Raw genomic sequence first — 17,276 nt, 5'->3', positions numbered from 1 at the left:
GCACAGACCTGTTTGCCTTCCTTGATCTGCACCACTAATCAAAGCTCTCTTCCTCAGCGTGGACCTGTGGGGCACACGGTCAGAGCTGGGAGCAGAGCACAGACCGTGCTCATAGAGGGGGACTTGTTCAGCTCGGTCCTCTCGGGGCGATCAGCAGCTCACACAAAGAGCCCAGTGCCCCTGCCCTGGCTCCACTCTCTGGCTGGATGCTGAGCCACGGAGCGCTGGGATTGCGCACCAGGCAAAGACAGCAGCAGACACATTTCATTGCTTTAGACTGTTTTATTAAACAAAGCAAATCAAAACAAACCCAACCCCACCGGTGATACACCAGCTCCTCATTTACACACCACTCCTTTTCCCAGTTCTGGGAGAACAAAGAGGCTGAAGTGTAAATGAGATCAGCGTGGTGAGTGTTACACACATGAATATTTATTTATCAACAAGACCAGAAAGGGGCCAATTTGCCACCCTCCTGCACCAGCAAGAGCTTGGTCATCAACAAGTCGGAGGGAAAGGGTAGGTGAAGAGGCTGGTCCATGCCTTTGTGTGGGCAGGGCCGTGGGGAATGCTGGTGAAAGGCTGTTCTTGCATCTGAGGGTGACTGGGGGAGCCACCAGACACGAACGACGCTGGGAGGATCCTGGGGTTTGGGACAAAAGCTAAGCACGACACAGTTATGAAGCAAGCATACAATGTCCCTTCCAGTCATGCAGGCAGCTTACAAGATGCCCTTTAGGGAAAAAATTCTAAAGAATTAACTGAAAAGTTGTTACCATTCCTTGGGCGTGCCAAGTGCTCATGATAAATCTTTTTGCCGAAGAAAAAAAAGCAAGGCTAAATCAAACTACAGAGCTTGTCAAGCATGAGATTTACAGAAATCTCACTGGGTTATGGGTTCATTTCTTAAACAGTTGAATTATAGCAGCTTTTGGGCATCAATATAGGAAGCGTGCTGACCCCCTCAGTGCTCTGGGGAGTTAGGGTATGAGCAGCAATGGAGAGATCGCGCTGGTTATCGTCTTAATGTGTATTTCAAAGTCACTTCCGAAAAAGAAGACAAGATAGTAGTTGAGTATTCCAGCCACAGACATGAGGAACAGGAACAAAATGATGCGCTTTCCAAACAGGTAACCGGGAGTGCTGAGGAGACAGAAATGGGGGAAAGCAATTTGTTATTGTGCATCATCTCACATGAGAACCCTCAGACTTCAGACTCTATTGGTGAGACCAGCTGAAAGACCTCAGGGGCTGAGAGAGTGGGGAAAAATTTCTTTTCTGTCTTTCATTCCCAGGCAGTTGAGAGGACTTAAATGTAATTTTCAGGATCCATTTGGATCTGGATTTGGCCTTCTGTTTTCAGTGCAGGCTGCTGATTACAAAAGTGTCTGTTTGGAGGTACTGGAATGTGCTCTTATCCATTACAGGCTGTGGTGCAACTCTGTTTCACATGTGTGTAATTTGCTTTATTAATATAAATAAAATATATATATTAATATGAAAAGGCAATCTTGTGCAAATAGTGGCACCAACATGCAAACCTGTGTTTCCAGAGAATCCTGTGAGCAGGAGCTGCAGGCCCCTGACCCCAGTGCTGCTGCATATCCAACATCTCCCACAGCAACCCTCATTCATCCAAAAGAGAGGGGCTTTCCTGCACTACCCAATACCAGCAGCTCTTGCAGGCAGCACCAGAAGCCAGTGGCTCTGCCTGTGGAAGTGCAGCATCCAGCTGTGCTGCTATCACATCCTAGATTTTTTTTAAAGAGGCTCTGCAAGTCCTTACCTCTGAGTTCTCTCCCCGAGGTAGCCCACAAAGTACTTCTGCCTCACAAACAGGTACATCAGGCCCGCAAAGGCAGCAGGAGCTGGGCAAGGGACAAAACAAGGCATTAACAACACCAGCCCAGCTCTCACAATACGCACTGTCCCCATCTGCTGGCAGGGCTGGAATGGAAACAGGAATCTGCAGTCTTGGGTGATAGGACAAGCACTGGAACTGGGATAGAGACCTCTGCATGGGAAACAGCACTTGCCTTGCCTTCACTCCAGCTTTTCTGAAAACTTTGTGGGTGTCATCCTGCACACAGCTGTGCCCACTGCAGAGCACACACTCACCACCATCCTTCCAGTACCTAAAGGGAGCCTACAAGAAAGCTAGAGAGGGACTTTTCACAAGGACATGAACTCACAGGAAAAGGGGAAATGGCTTTAACCTGAAAGAAAGCAGGTTTAGATTATATAAAAGGAAAAAGTTCTTAATTGTGAGAGTGATGAGGCACTGGCACAAGTTTCCCAGAGAAGTTGGGGATGCCCCATCCCTGGAAGTGTTTAAGGCCAGGCAGGAAGGAGCTTTGAACTACCTGGTCTAGTGGAAGGTGATCCTGCCCGGGGCAAGGGAGCTGTAAAAAGACGATCTTTGAGATCTTTTCCAACCCAAACCATTCTATGATTTTGTGAAACCCAGTATGGGCTGCACCAGGCTCAGGAAAGAGAGCCCCAACTCAGGCACTGTTCTCACCAGAAACAGAAGGCCGTTGGTAGATGTACTTCACTAGGAGCAGGTAGAGGATACATTATGGTCCAATGCTAACTTTTGAGCATTAAAAAAGGACCTTTCCCCCATAATTCTAGGCTTTCCCACCCCACTTCTTCTCCTGGTTAAGAAACTCAGGTTTTTTTCCAGAAAGAATACACATGTACCCCAGGTAAGCACGCATCTCCATTTTATATAAACTGACATTGCATTGGAGGGGATAACAATTAGAAATGCAGGTCAATAGTCCCACGTGGCCCTCAGCACAGGGGAGAGGTGGCAGGTCTGGCAATTTAATAAATTGAGCTCATTTTCTGTCCCTAGATGAAATAATGTGGCAATAATCCAGCAACCAAGTACTGAACCCTCTACCCAAAACAAAGGGAACTCATCCATAGTGCCAGTATGGGAAATGTCCCTGGCCTGGACTACCTTGAATTAGGTCTGGGAACACATCTGTTGACATAAGCCAAGCCATGCCATGAGTGTGCTGCTCCTCCAGCAGCATGCTTAGCTCCAGGACAGGGGGGTAAGAGAGGCTCCCCTGCTGCAGGAGGCTTGATTCCTGAAAGTGTAACTTCCACAGTGCTCACCATCCTCTGCTGTATGTGGTGCCAGGTTGAAGGAGGAAAAGAAAACAAACAAACAAATAAGAGTGTTACCTTGGCTGCAGAGAAGGCCAGCACACCAAAGCACAGCGAGGAACGTAGGGTATGCGTGTCCACAGTTCTGACTGGAATGGAATTTACAGGAGAGAAATCAGAGCACAGGCAAATACAAAAAAATCAGTATGTTTCACCAGAAGCGACTGGTGGCAGGTGAATTTGGGCTGCACTAGGGCTCTTGAGAGCAGGCTGTTACCACAGAGCAGTAGGAGGCCCCTGACTGCCAAGGGCTGGGCTCCTCACCCAGGTCTGCTTCCCTGTTTTCTCACTCAGATAATGGATGCCTTTGTGCTGCCTGATGAGGAAAACAAACCATCCTGTGCATGCCTGGCACCTGTGAAAGCCACTTTCCCCCTAACCTGTTTGATCATGATAGATGCTGTGAACTTTACTGGACTAAAGTCCTTTTAACTGAGTCATACTAATGAAGCTATAGGATGAAACCAACAAATGTAGAAGTGCATCACAACTAAGAGTGTCTCACAGAGTTAACATGTGTCTTTGCAGGGGAACAGGAATGGTGTCCAGCTGCCTCCTTCAGCTGTGAATGCTTTCTGAGGGGGAGAAGTGAAGAAGTTGAGAGTGATTCCATGTGGCCAAGGAGAAGAGAAGTGGAGAGCTGTGTGCCAAGGGAGGTGCCAGAGACGAAGGGATTTGTGTCAGCTCTGCCACCTACCTGCTCCTCAGCAGGCTGATGTCTCTGCTGGCCCTTTCCTTTTGAGCCCTTGACACCCTGGCTGTGCCAGGGAAGAGTGAACTGGTTCCCAAATGAAGGGACACAATACTTGTGATGGCTGCAAAACCTATATACATGCAGCACATGGTGGCAAGAAGGTTGCTGGATTCAGCCAGCAAATATATCCAAAAACCTCATGTCTGAACACTGAGCACAGCTAGGGATTAAGTATAAAGCTCTCATCTGAGTCAATCTGGAATCCACCCCTGGCCCCCAAAAGGGTTTGGATTTAATTTTAATGCACAGCATAATGAACCCCACTCTGCCCACACCGACTCCTCAGTTCTTGTCTACTCACTTGGCAGTGTAGACACGGTCGAAGGAGGAGGATCCCTGCCGCTGCAACACCTTCCCATTGCAGTGTCTGCTTTCATGCTCCACTTTGTTTGCAAAAAAAGCTGTCAAAAAACCACAGAGTATTCAGTCTGAGATGTCACCTGAAGATATTGCAGAAGCTGGGCATTGTGGGCTCAGCTCTGTTCCCATGGACAGATGGCAGGAGAAGACAAAGACACAGGTGCATGAGGGTGCAGGATGTGGCCAGTGTGCTCGCTCTGTCACCCAGGTTTAACCAAACCCTCCGTGCATCCCCACATGTCTGTATGTCACGGGTAACAGGCTCTCACTTCCAATCCCTCCCTCATCCCAGCTTTACACTTTGGGCAGTCTCTGCATCTCTGCTGCAGAAGCACTGCCCTGACCCAGCCCTTTGAGCTCCCAGTGGGAAAAGAGCTTTCCATCAGAGCTGCCAACCCCAAATCTTGCTCTCCAACAGAGTAGGGAGACAAGGGAGTCTATTCTCTTTTAGTGAAACCCATTTGCCAAACCAAGGACATCCTTCAGGACTGGTTCTTTTCCCAGAAAGGCCCAAAGAAAGCCTGGTCTTAATGGCTGATTTCTGTGTATCCTCCTTTTAGGCAACAGAGTTGTGTCAGAATGTTAGCTGCTGCAAAAATGCAGCACCTCAAGATAATGCATCATGCTCTTGACAAACACGTTTTATCTGATGACACTAAACCAGAGACCATCAATCATATGTCTAAGTACACCAGAGAGAGCTCTGGCAGGCTACAAGCTGCAAGCTTTCTGCTGTCGTGCACCCCATCTCAAGTGCTTCCAAATCACTCTATGGCTTGGAATATTAACCTAATATATACACATGAAAGATAGCCCATCAGGAAATACATTATTATAGCAATAAAAATTTAGCTAGATAAGCTGCAGGATTTCATCCCTGCAATCTGAAGAGTTGCCTCTTTTTTCCCCCTTCATCGATGCTGTAAATAGGTCCTTTGTACTTCCACAGTCTTTAACAAAAATGACTGGGTTTTTCAGTTCCCAGTGTTGTGGGATCCCCTAGGTACATACAGCCCTTCTGCAGAAAAACCCACAGTGCTTTAAGCCAGCACCCCTACTCTGAGCCAGGCTGCAGATCCTCTCACAGCCACCAGCACTGGCTCCTGGGGGACCCAGACCAGACATCATCCGGTGGCACAGAGTTCTCAACATCTCCATCTGCACACCAGCACAGCCTCTGGCAAGAGGTTACCCTGCCTACAGTCACTAAGAGGACCTAATTGAAGAGGACAGAGTTGATCAGCACTTTTTTGTCCAGTACTGAGCTGCAGCAATGGACTTCCTGCAGGTCTGCAACCCCATGGACTCACTGGTAGCACACCTCTTCCCTTTCTTTTATCATGCTTGAAAGTCTCTAGAAAATACCACATACTTGGCTTTCTTTTTTCTGAGAAAGCCAAGTAAGCTATTTATCTCCCTCTCCACTGCTGCAGGTCCTGCCACTTCCCAAATATCAGCTTGCTGCTGCAGAGAAGTTCCACTATGCTGGGAGGCAAGAGGGTGCTTTCACAAACCATCATGAGGGGAGTGAGCAGAGCAAGGCTGGAGTGGAGAAGTTTAATTCACCTCAGTTATCCCAGGAGATAATTCCCTGAGGCTCCAAGGTTCCACAGACTGCCCAGAGGCTGAACAGTGGCAGTCCCACTCTGATCAAGGTAATGTGCAAGAGTTCAATGTAAGCCTGGTTGTTTCACAAGTCCATGCAAACAGAAACTGGGAGCTGATGATCCCATATAGCCAGTGCTTGCAAATATGCCCCTTATTTCTCTCCACTCTGCTTTCTCTGTCCTGATCTGCTCATCAATGACCCCTAATTTGCCCTGAAAGATGCTGGATTGCAACATATCTCCGGTAAAAGAGCAAAACTTTAGGCTGCGTGCGTCACTCAGTGGTATGCGGCCACCTGAGTCATTCTGTAGGATGTAAAGATTACATCATTAACAAAATGACAGTAAATGGACACCAGACTGGGGCAGCACCACAGCCCACCTCCATCTTCAGGAACAGCAGCATTCAACATGTTTTCTAGTCCTGCACCCTTTGCAGAGAAGTATTTAATCACAAATTTACGTGGTACTGACTTCATGCGCTCAGAGACAGTCAAGCAGAGGCCCAAGAGCTTTGCTGAATGACAGCCACAGCAAGAGTTCAACATTCCTGATACCCCTTGACAAACATTTCTACTGCTTTTATAATTGCAATGTGAAGCATAACACACTGCAAGACTGCATATCAGGTCTGGTCTTTCTAGAAAGAAATCTTGGGAAGAGGAAACTGGATGACGCAAAGCTTGAAATCCTGGTTTAGGGCTGTCTGCCTCACGTGCTTGGCAGACTCTGCCAAGCATCCTACTTCCCCTTTTTAGCAGTTGGGTCCATAATCTCACAGACAGATAAAAGCACATGGATGGAAGTCTGACATGTCCGAGTGAGAGAAAAAAACCTGTCTATAAAGTCATATGATTACATAGCAAGAAATGTATATTTGTCACATTTTCTTAATTACGGTATGTGCTCTGGTCTTAATGTGCCATATTCTGGTGATGTCACACATTGTTCATTTTCCAGAGAATAGCCTTGGGTTAAATGATGTGGCATTTACTGCCTATGTTGAAACTAAAGCAGTCTGCATCTACTTTTTTTTTTGCTCCTTGGCAGCTAGGATCCCACTACTTCCCCCTCTCTGCAGCAGCCCAAGAATAGAATAATAGTTAATTTCCTAGGACTTTGTGTTCAGTGGGAATCTCCTATTTGTAATAAGAAGCCTTCACTACAGATTTCTGGAATTTTCACCAGCTGCCCAGCCCACTGCTGAATCTCTTTGAACCTGGGCAAACATATTGCTGCTGAGGCAAAACTCAATCCTTTCTTTAAATTCTGGGCAGAATTTCCTGCTAAAAAAAGTATTTGTAAGAGAGGACGAAGAAGTTAAAATCAAATTTGCACAGGAGAGATACTTGTTTTATTTAAAAAATCTTGAAGACTATACAAGGGTCTATGCAAGGAAACTTCACCATCTCAAGGAAATGTACAGTGTTCTTGGGACCACAGTAAATTGAGATTAGTTATACTGCAGGACTTGGAGATGCAGGAAAGCAGGAGAGCTGCCTGCCCACAAATAGCCCACACAGACTCCTCCAATTCTGTTCCCTTCACCCAGCTCCCCTTGCCACCCGCAGGGACTCCATCCCTGCCCATGGCAGCATGGCTCCAGCTTGAATGCAGTTCTGCCTGACCATAGCAGGGACCTAGGTCAGAAAAGGAGGTCTTAATAATCAAATCAAAATGCATATTGCCACAGGGTATCCTCGCATATTAGTCCTTACATTAGCTGAAAACTCACTCCAGAATGTCAGAGAGTAAGATGTGACTGTCAGGATACTGCCACAATGTCATACAAAATTCCATGCCTAGATGGCTGTTTCTAAAGCCAAAGCCATGCCTAAGCATGCATGCACTTATAACTAAATATTTTCAATCCAAAGATCAGCTCAGCATACATCATCCTGAACTTTCCTCAGCTCCCTTCTATCCCTTAAAAAAAAGTTCATTTTTGTCTTACCATTCTGGACGACACTGATCAGGGTGACGATGACAAGCAGGACAATGCTTCCCAGGGTCTCCTGGTCCATTTCGTGAGAGGGCTCTCGGGGTGGATGGTGCAGCCTTGGTGGCAGCTCAGTGGTACGAGCACAGAACGAGGAAGTGAAGGTCTTATCTTGAATCATGAAACACTTCCTATGGTTTCACAGGAGAGTGGCAACACCCTCTGCTCTGGTGCCTGTCAGACCAACAACCGCAGGCTCACTCACTCACTTGTACAGATGAAGCCCAGGGAAAGAGATTACACGTCTGTGATCTAAGATGATACATAATGTGGAAAGATACCTATTGCCCTTCCTACACACAAGCAAAACCTGGATATCTAAAGCATGTCTGAGCATTTGGCTGGCTGTGTGGAACAGCAGAAGGCTGGAAGAAACCAGTCAGGCTACCACGGCATTGACAGCAAGTGCCCGGACACTCCACAAGCAGCTGGGAGGAGAAATAATGTGGACAAGTCTCAGCAATGGTGCTGCTCTCATACAGATACTCTCCCTGGTCACATCTCCATCAGTCCCCATCATCATGCAGATGCTCTCCCTGGTCATATCTCCGTAAGTCTCACCAGTGAGGAGACCCCAGGCCTGCACATCACAAGCCAGAGCTCCTGAACTGCCTGGCATTTTGGAATGGGCAGTACAGCAGTGCTGTGAGCATTGCTGCTGAGCACAGAAATATGTCTTTTGTTACCAGGCATGGATCCTGCATCCTGCCCCCTACGAATAACTCCTTGGAAGACAGTGACAGCTACAAGTATTCAGTGTTTTACAGGCTCAGACTTCACAGCTGTGCTCCAATTTTAGTGCTTGAAGCCCAGTATACCTGAGTACAACTGCTGCAGCATGTTCACAGCCCAGATCCAACCCCTCCATGAAGCTGGCACAGAAGCACAGGCTGCAGTGCTGGACAGAGGGGTGGGCTGACCTTGGCTGAACATCAGGTGCCCACCCAAGCCACTCTATATCTTCCCTCCTCAGCTGGACAGGGAAGAGAAAATGCAACAAAAGGCTAAGGGGTTGAGATAAGGGCAGGGAGAGATTACTCACCAGTTACTGTCACAGGCAAATCAGACCTCACTCTGGGTGGGACACAGCCAGGCAGGAGTTCCAGCAGGAGCCAACCTGCATTACTTATCTTTTTCAATGGGGACACATTTACTTACAATGGTGTTTTTACTCAGTCTCTCTATCATGCAAATTTTTATCATCCATAGTCTTACATATGGAAAACACTCATATACTTTGGGTATAAACAAATACACAGAAATGAACTGGCAGAGGTAGGTGATTAACTGTGAGCTGTGACATAGTTATCAGCATAGGAAAAGGCTGTCTTTCTGGGATGCCTCCCCTAGAGTCCATACAGATACAGCTGTGTGAGAAGCAAGACCATAAAGAATATCAAGGTTTAGATTCAGCCTGTGATTTTTTTCTTCAGATTTTTAACTTTTGCCAGATTTGCTTTAGGAAAAAGCCCAAATCCAAGAACATAAAGAGAATGACAACAGCTCTTTGTGAATGCTTTTATTCAGGCTAAAGCTCTCTTTTCCCCAGAATATGATCTTTTCCTACTTGAACATCAATGTTTATGTTTTGTGGTCTATGGAGCACAGGATTGTAGCTGGTATTTAGGGATGGTATTTAATGTTAAGCATCTACTAGTGCTCTGAGAAGAAGAACCCATCACCTAAAAGCCATGATGGAATGAAGTCAAAAGAAGAATATTGCCTAAGCAGAGATGAGTGTTACGACTGTAAAGAGAGGAGCTGTGCATGGGCATGGGCAAGCAGGGGGAGCTGCTGACAGGAGAGGGCAAAGGGGACAGCACAGGTCCTCAGGGCATCTGTGGCAGGAGGATTCCCACTCATCCTTCTGCAGCAGGCATTCTCCTTCTGCTACCTGTTTTGTGCTGGTGCAAACCTAGCAGGCAGCCTGCAGCTTGCTTTTGATTTACAAGTGGCAGTACAAGCACATGAGCCTGCTCCACCTTGCCAAGGAAACACACACACTTCCCTGCTATCAAAGGCTTCCCAGAGGTGACTTCTACTCAGCAGAACTCTTGTATAAAAGAGGGTAGGAACCAGGCTGCTGAGGTGTGAAGTTGCCATAATGCAAAAAACCCCACAAGACACCAGGAGTTTGTGCCAGCAGGCTTTCCAGCTGGCTGACCCAAGCTCCCATCCCTGTGCGCTGGCCACATCGTGAGAGATGAGCTGCTGATGCCTTTGCTTTCTCCTTGTCCTGCTCTTTGTTTTGCAGCTCTTTGCTTTGCTGCTGCTCAGTGCCTCTCAGCACAGACTCATCCCCACTTTGCTCTTCTGCTCCGCCCTTCTGATTTCCCCCTGTCCCCTGGAACTGCTTTGGCATTTTGGCACTTGACATCGCCAGAGCTTTTCTGGAAACCCAGCCTGTTCCCTCCTCTCACCCAGGTTTGCTCCAAAGCCATCCCACATGTATGTGTGGAGGAAAGCAGGGTTTCACACTCCTCCCTGCAGTAAAAAAAAACCCCATAACATCAACTCCAGGGCTTGTTAAAATGATTTCTTGGTGTGCAAGGAGAAAAAAGCTTTGCCAGCAAGAACCACTTTGGTATGGCTGCCTTAAGAAAGGAACTGCAGGGTTTTGTTTTGTTTGGTTTTTGTTGTTTGTTTGGTTTTTTAAGTCAGCATCACTCTGAGGGCTCTGCTTGAGGAAAAACAAGGAAATTAGGATGGTATGTGAGACATTGAAGAATAATTCCCTTTACCATGGCAAGGCAACACTGTTGTGTAGCCAGACTGAGCAGAAACCTCTTGTGGGAAGGAATATTACCTTCCATACCCCTTGGCACTGTAATAGCTGAAAGGTAGAAGGAGATTCTGGCAATATTTTTGCAATTTGAGGAATTGCCTTGGCAAGGGAGAGCTAAAATGACTCTGCAGCAGCTTTTTCCATATCTACATTGTTCCCTCTCCCTGAGACCTAAACACACACAGGATCAGTGTCTGGATAAGACAAAGTTGGCACCACTGGAAAATCCCATTCACCTGGAAGAAACAGCAGTGCAAAACACCTCCATCATATCTCACTTGGCTGTTTGAAATAAGGGATTCTCCTGAGTGGACAAAAAAAAAAAAATGAAAAGGGGGTATGAGGGGAGGGATACACACCTTGGGGAACTGTGCCTGCCCCTTCTGTAACCCCCAGCTGTGGTCAGACTTCTTCGGGCACAGGCAATTCAGCACTTCAGCAGCTACTGTCAGATCCCAGCCCTTTTGCTTGCTGCATGGCTCTTTGACATCCACATCATCCTGTCCAAGGAAGATAACCTTGACACAGTGAGCCATGAAGCTCACGAAAATGTGCAAAGCCAGCAAGCTTTTCCAGTTGCACTGCAAGGCTTCCTGCACATTAATCTCCTCCCCTGGAATCTTGAACAGCCAGTCAAAATAATCCCTTTGTAGAATTGCTTTCATGGTGAAGAGGAAAGGAGTGGGAACGCAGATCTATAAATACCTCTGGGGATGCTCATCTCTCCTCTCATGCACTCTGATCAGAGCTCAGGAGAAAGGAGTCCAATGAAAGTGTGCCTCTTGATAAAATAAAGGCTGCTCGTGTGAAGCTCCCACATATGAAAGGCAGGTGACACTCAGCTGTCATGCTTTGTCACAAATGCAAGGGGACACAAGCCCCTTGGACTGTCTGGTTAATACGAGCAGTGTGCTTTGCAAAGGTAAAGCGCCGCAGCCCCATCAGCTGTAGCGCACAGGCACACGTGTGGGTGACTCCCTGCCTGCCTCAGCATCCCATCCTCGCTGAACCTGACAAAACCCCAGCAGAGAGCATGAACAGAGCTGGAACTGTGAAGTGCAGCACAAAGAAAAGGGCAATGCTGCAGGTTTTAAAATGCTGCCTTCATTCTGCATAGCCAAGAGAATGAGCCGACAGAGCACCGCCTCAAAAACCCCTCCTTCTCCACATTTCACAGGCTTCCTCCTTTCACTCACTGTTTTCATATTCCTTTGGTACAAATTCAGCTCAAAACAGAGCTGGAAGACAGAAGCAGTAGTCCCTTCAGGTCCCTTGGCACAGCCTCCCCCTCCTCACCCTCTTTGTCCCTTTGTCACGGTTCAACCCCAGCCACAACTTAGCCCCACACAGCCACTCCCTCACTCCCCACCAGTGAGATGGGGGAGAGAATCAGGAGGATAAAAGTGAGGAAAGGGTTAGGAAATTCCACACATGCAGGCAAATAAAAACAATAAATGCATTCACCTCTTCCCACAGGCAGGCAAGTGTTCAGCCATTTCCAGGAAAGCCAGGTTCCATCACACATAATGGTTACTGTGGGAGACAATGCCATCACTCCAAATGTTCTCTCCTTTCTCCTTCTTCCACCAGCTTTATATGCAAAGCATAGTTCCATATGTTACGGGATAATCCTTGGATCTGCTGGGGTCAGATGTCCCCTCTCTGTCCCCTCTCAACTCACTGGTAGGGTGATGTGAGACACAGAAAAGGCCTAGACTTTGCATAAGTCCTGCTCAGCAGTGACAAAAACAACCCTTTGTGATCAGCAGTGCTTCCAGCACCAGTCCAAACCAGAGCTACATGCCAGAAGCTAGGAAGAAAATTAACTCTACCCAGAGTATTGCAGATCTGGCCTCACCAGAGCTGAGCAAAGAAGCAGAATCACTTTTCTTGACCTGCTGGCAATGCTTTGTCTAATGTGACCCAGGGTACCACTCACCTTCTTGACCACAAAGGCCCACTGCGGGCTCATGGTCAACCTGCTGTCCACCAGGACAACCAAATTCCTTCCTGCCAGGTTGAATTCTAGATGGGTACCCCCAGCATGTCCTGGTGCATGATGGTTTTTTTTGTCTACAGCTGCAGGACTTTGCACTTCTCCTTGCTGAACTTCATGAGGTTCCCATCAGCCCATTTCTACAACCTGTCAAGGTGCCTCTGGATAGCAGCATCACCTTCTGCTCTGTCTGCCACTCCTGTGGGTCTGGTGCTGTCTGCAAACTTGCTGAGGCTAAACTGTGGCCCATCATCCAGATCACTAATGGAATGTTGTGCAATATTGATCCCTGATGGCATCCAACTACATCATGCCACCATACTCTGGACACAACAGTTTGGCCACTTTTCAGTCCACCTCACTGTCTGCTTATCGAACCCACACACGAACAGCTTCTCTGCAAGGATCTCATGGGAGACAGTGTCAAAGGCCTCACTGAAGTCCAGGCAGACAATACCCCTGCTCTGCTCTCCTCTACCAGGCCAATCACTTCACCATGGGGGTTTACCAAACTGTCTAACGTGACTTCCCCTTGTTCAAGCCATAGCGACCAACTGTTGGCACTACCACTGTCTTTGATGGGCCTGAGGATGGTTTCCAGGGTTAGCTCATCCATCACCTTCCCAGGCACTGAGGTGAAGCTGACCCCAGTCAGTAGTTCCCCCAGTCATCCTTCCTGCCCTTCTGGAAGGTGGGGGTGATGTTGCTTTATTCCCATCCTTGGGCACTTCCCCTCATTGCCATGACTGATCAAGGCTGATGGAAACTGCAATGGATCTACCATCTGTCTCAGCACCTGTGGGTATATCCCACCAGGGCCAATGGATTTATGCACATGCAGGTTGCTTAAGTATTCCCAGACTTGGCCCTCATCCATCTAGGGTATATCTTCCTTGCTGATTTGTTTTTTTTAACTCATGTTTGCTGCCATTATCACCTTATCACCTTTTAGGGGGCTGCAATTTGATTAATAATTAGTTTCAATTCATTTTATAGAGAGGTGAGGCTGCCTGGGCAGCAGATGCACAGGTCTTTCTCTCCACTCTGCTTTGAGAAGACTCTCATCCTGTCTCATTTCTGTTCCTGCTTTCCATTGGCTCTTGCAAATAATTATCAGAGGACTATGAATCAAAAGTCACTGTGGAGTTAATTTTGTCTTCTGTTCTTCATGTTGTGAAATATGCATATTTTATGATTGGCTTTTAACAAATATTAAAATGAATATTATATATGTTGTATAAGAAAGTTATGCTGTATTAATTTTCTTAAGTAATGTGTTAAATATAGTTTTAACATAATAACATAATGTTAAAATAGAAACTATGCTGTGTAAGATACTTTTTTTTAAACGAAAGGACTCAGAGCTAAATAACAGCCACAGTACACCTAAATCTTTCAGAGAAAACAAATTTATTGCTCTCTTATCAAGTTCTTCCCACCTAGCTCATCCCTGAAGATGCCATTAGGATTAAGAGGAAGTTGACACTGACCAGACAGAATCCTTTGTTTGAATGGAATTTACGCGTCATGTATGGGGTGTATGAACATGCAACAGGCTGTTGCTTTTAAGGGTTAATCCTCTATTAACGGGTGTCTTTTTTGGGCTTATGCTGCCCAGAACAGGTACCCAGACACCCATAACTCTTTGTTTTTATTGTCTCATATTGCCCTAATCCAAATTGTCCAAATTATTATTACTCTAATTATATTGTTATTTTTATAACCATTTTATTATTATTAAACTTTAAAAATTTTAAAAACAAGTGATTGGCGTTTTTCACAAAGTCTGTGGTCACTACTACTCCTTTTGGAATTATCAGAAGGAAAGATGTTGGATCCCTTGACCACCTTAATAACAGGGCAATGCTAATTTTTGCCTTCCTCATCCCTGGCACATGGTGTCAGAGCTTCCTCTTGCCAGCTGAGCTGTCTCGGAGAGCAGCTTTCCGGCTCCCATTGGCAACCGTCCCACCAAGAGGCAGAACTTCAACCACTACATTTTTCTGCTTGTCCACTCTTCCCCAGTCTCCCAGGAAAACAAAGGAAAAGGCCACGGAGGAAAAAAAAAAAAGGGAAGAAAAGGAAGGGCCGTTTTTCAGATTAAAAAACCACTCAGGCCCCACAGCCGGTGATTAAAGCCCAGCCCAGGCCGCCCCCGAAGGAGCGGGAACAGGAAGGACACGAAGGAGCGCAGAGCCCGCCCCGGCCGCCGCGGGAGCCAGGCGTGGCTCGGCGGGCTGCCGCTGCAGCGCGTCTCTGTGGCGCAATCGGTTAGCGCGTTCGGCTGTTAACCGAAAGGTTGGTGGTTCGAGCCCACCCAGGGACGGAGCGGAGTTCTTTTGTGGCGCACAGTGATTTTTTTTCCTTCCCTCCCGCAAGAGGCGGCGGCTGTAACCGGCCCGCGCCGCCTTTATAGCGGCGGGAACTGCCCGAGACCCGCTTTTGGCTCCGGGACCTCGCTCGTCATGCTCGGCCAGGAGGAATTCCACCCACACCGTGTGCTCACAGCAGGGCTGCGGGTGCTCCGTTTGATTGGTCAAGTGGGACTGCAGGAGGGCAGCGCTCTAACGGGAGTTTCCGTAGTGTAGTGGTTATCACGTTCGCCTAACACGCGAAAGGTCCCCGGTTCGAAACCGGGCGGAAACACAGCTTTTTTTTTTTTCTTTTTCCTTTCCCGTGTCACCGCGGATGTGTTTCCTGGTTTCCTCTTTAGCCGCGGGGCTCATCCTCCGCCCCACCGTGGGAGAGGGCGAGCGGCCTCCTGGGCTGCCGGGGACCGCCAGGGAGGAGCAGGGGCAGGGCTGGGGCCTGTGCTGAAGCTCTGCTTCATTCCCACGCCCGAGCTCCTCAGCAAACGTGTTTTTTCCGGAAAGATCGCCCAGAGGAGGGGAAAGGAGCTTCAGCTGAAACGGTCTGAACATCAGAAAACTTGAGACAAAAACTACAACCACTCGCCGTGGGCATTACAGAAGGCCCATCAGCTATTAACTTACATAAAAAGAGTAATATAGATCCACGTCGGGGGACAAGCTTCTTCTGAGGGTTTCTCCAGCCTCTTCCTCAAAAACATAGCTGGAGACACCCAGCCCCTTCTTCCCTACACTCCTTTCCCAGCATTTCCTCTCCTTTGTGAGCCCTGTGGCTCCCCCGTGTTCTCTTGGGCTGTGCAGCCTCAGCATCTCCCTCGCAAACAACCACAGCGTGTTTGTGCACAACAGTGTAAAACTAAAAATGCTGCAAATTCCATCAGCCTTCTTATCCCACTAAACTTCTCTTCTCTCTTGCTCTGCCTGCACCCTGTCTTAGATCAATACTTAGACTGGAATTTTCTTCCACTCCAACACCGAATCCTGGCGGACTTCAAAGGACAGCACACACTTTCGAGTATAAGCTGCTCAAAGGCAATGTGTTTTGCTCTGGGCACCAAGGGCCTCACACCAAGAGCAGCTGTTTAGTTTTGCAAAAGGAACACAGACAACACACAATGGCTCTTGTGGATATGTTGTCAGGAAGGGAGTAATTCTTTAGAGCAGAAAACCAGTGATGGAAGAATAAATGGCAATACCCAGCCATGAAAAACATCAAGATCAAAATCATATTTGTAGTCGGCACCACCATAGATTTCTTGAACAGTGCTCTAGCAGGTATATGGCTAGAAATCCCTCCAGGCAGCTCCTATGCAGGTGTGTTGGTTTATTGTAGGCAAGATGCTAGAGGGCAGCCCTGTTTTTCACCCTTTACTGTGTTATAAGAAGTGTTTGAATGTATCATCAAGTAGTCAGATCTGAATCACAGCACCTTTTCTGCAGAGCTGATTCCACACTCTGAGTGCCACGATTGTGCCTTTACCAAAGCAGAAGACACAGACTAACAAGGCTCTGCAGAGGGCTCTGGACAGGCTGGGTTGATGAGCCAAGGCCAATTGTATGAGGTTCAACTAGACCAAGCACTTGGTCCTGCCCTTGGGTCACAACCCCAGGCAGTGCTGGAGGCACTGAGGGCAGTGTCTGGAAAGCTGCCCAGTGGAAAAGGAAATGGGAATGCTGGCAATGGCATCCTGGCTTGTGTCAGCAGTAGTGTGGCCAGCAGGAGCAGGGCAGGGATTGTGCCCCTGTACTCAGCACTGGTGAGGCCACACCTCAAGTTCTGTGCCCTTCTCAGTTCTGGGCCCCTCACTACAGGGGCTGCAGTGTGTCCAGAGCAGGGCAACGGAGCTGGGAAAGGATCTGGAGAGCAAGATTGATGAGGAGCTGCTAATGGTGTTTAGCCCGAAGAAAAGGAGGCTCAGGGGGGACCTTACTGCTCTCCACAACTACTTGAAAAGAGAGCGTAGCCAGGTGGGGGCAGGTCTTTTGTCGTAGGTAATGAGACAGGATGAGAGGATATGGTTTCAAGTTGTGCCATGGGAGGTTAGATTGGATGTTAGGAAAAATCTCCTCTCTGAAAGGATGGTTAGGAATTGGAAGAGACTGCCCGGGGAAGTGGTGAAGTTATCATCCCTGGAATTGTTCAAAAAATGTAGATGTGGCATTTAGGGACATGGTTCAGTGGTGAAGATGGCAGTGCTCAAAGCCCTTAGACTTTGGGAAATCTAT

General features: G+C 47.6%; 1 protein-coding gene and 2 non-coding genes across 4 annotated transcripts; 2 read left to right on the top strand and 1 right to left on the bottom strand.

Moving 5' to 3' along the window:
• Positions 1-262: 262 nt before the first annotated feature.
• ALOX5AP (arachidonate 5-lipoxygenase activating protein) lies at positions 263-15,300 on the bottom strand. Of its 2 annotated transcripts, XM_063150482.1 has the most exons (7): positions 15,177-15,300; positions 12,150-12,218; positions 7,856-8,074; positions 4,236-4,335; positions 3,199-3,269; positions 1,787-1,868; positions 263-1,143 (listed from the first exon to the last, which is right to left on the bottom strand). In XM_063150482.1, exons 3-7 carry the CDS (start codon positions 8,019-8,021, stop codon positions 981-983), a joined length of 582 nt encoding a protein of 193 aa, XP_063006552.1. In that variant the 5' UTR covers positions 8,022-8,074; positions 12,150-12,218; positions 15,177-15,300; the 3' UTR covers positions 263-980. The 2 variants fall into 2 exon arrangements, with proteins under 2 accessions (XP_063006552.1, XP_063006553.1); XM_063150483.1 differs by lacking the exons at positions 12,150-12,218; positions 15,177-15,300 and adding an exon at positions 11,045-11,086.
• TRNAN-GUU (transfer RNA asparagine (anticodon GUU)) lies at positions 14,934-15,007 on the top strand. Its single transcript has one exon. It is a non-coding gene; the product is annotated as a tRNA-Asn (tRNA).
• TRNAV-AAC (transfer RNA valine (anticodon AAC)) lies at positions 15,255-15,327 on the top strand. The gene has a single exon. It is a non-coding gene; the product is annotated as a tRNA-Val (tRNA).
• The last annotated feature ends 1,949 nt before the right edge of the window (positions 15,328-17,276 follow it).

This window comes from Melospiza melodia, chromosome 2 (genome assembly GCF_035770615.1).
Source record: "Melospiza melodia melodia isolate bMelMel2 chromosome 2, bMelMel2.pri, whole genome shotgun sequence".
NCBI classification, from domain to species: Eukaryota; Metazoa; Chordata; class Aves; order Passeriformes; family Passerellidae; genus Melospiza; species Melospiza melodia.
Note: the sequence above shows the minus strand (reverse complement) of the source record. Positions and strands in the feature narration are given on the sequence as shown.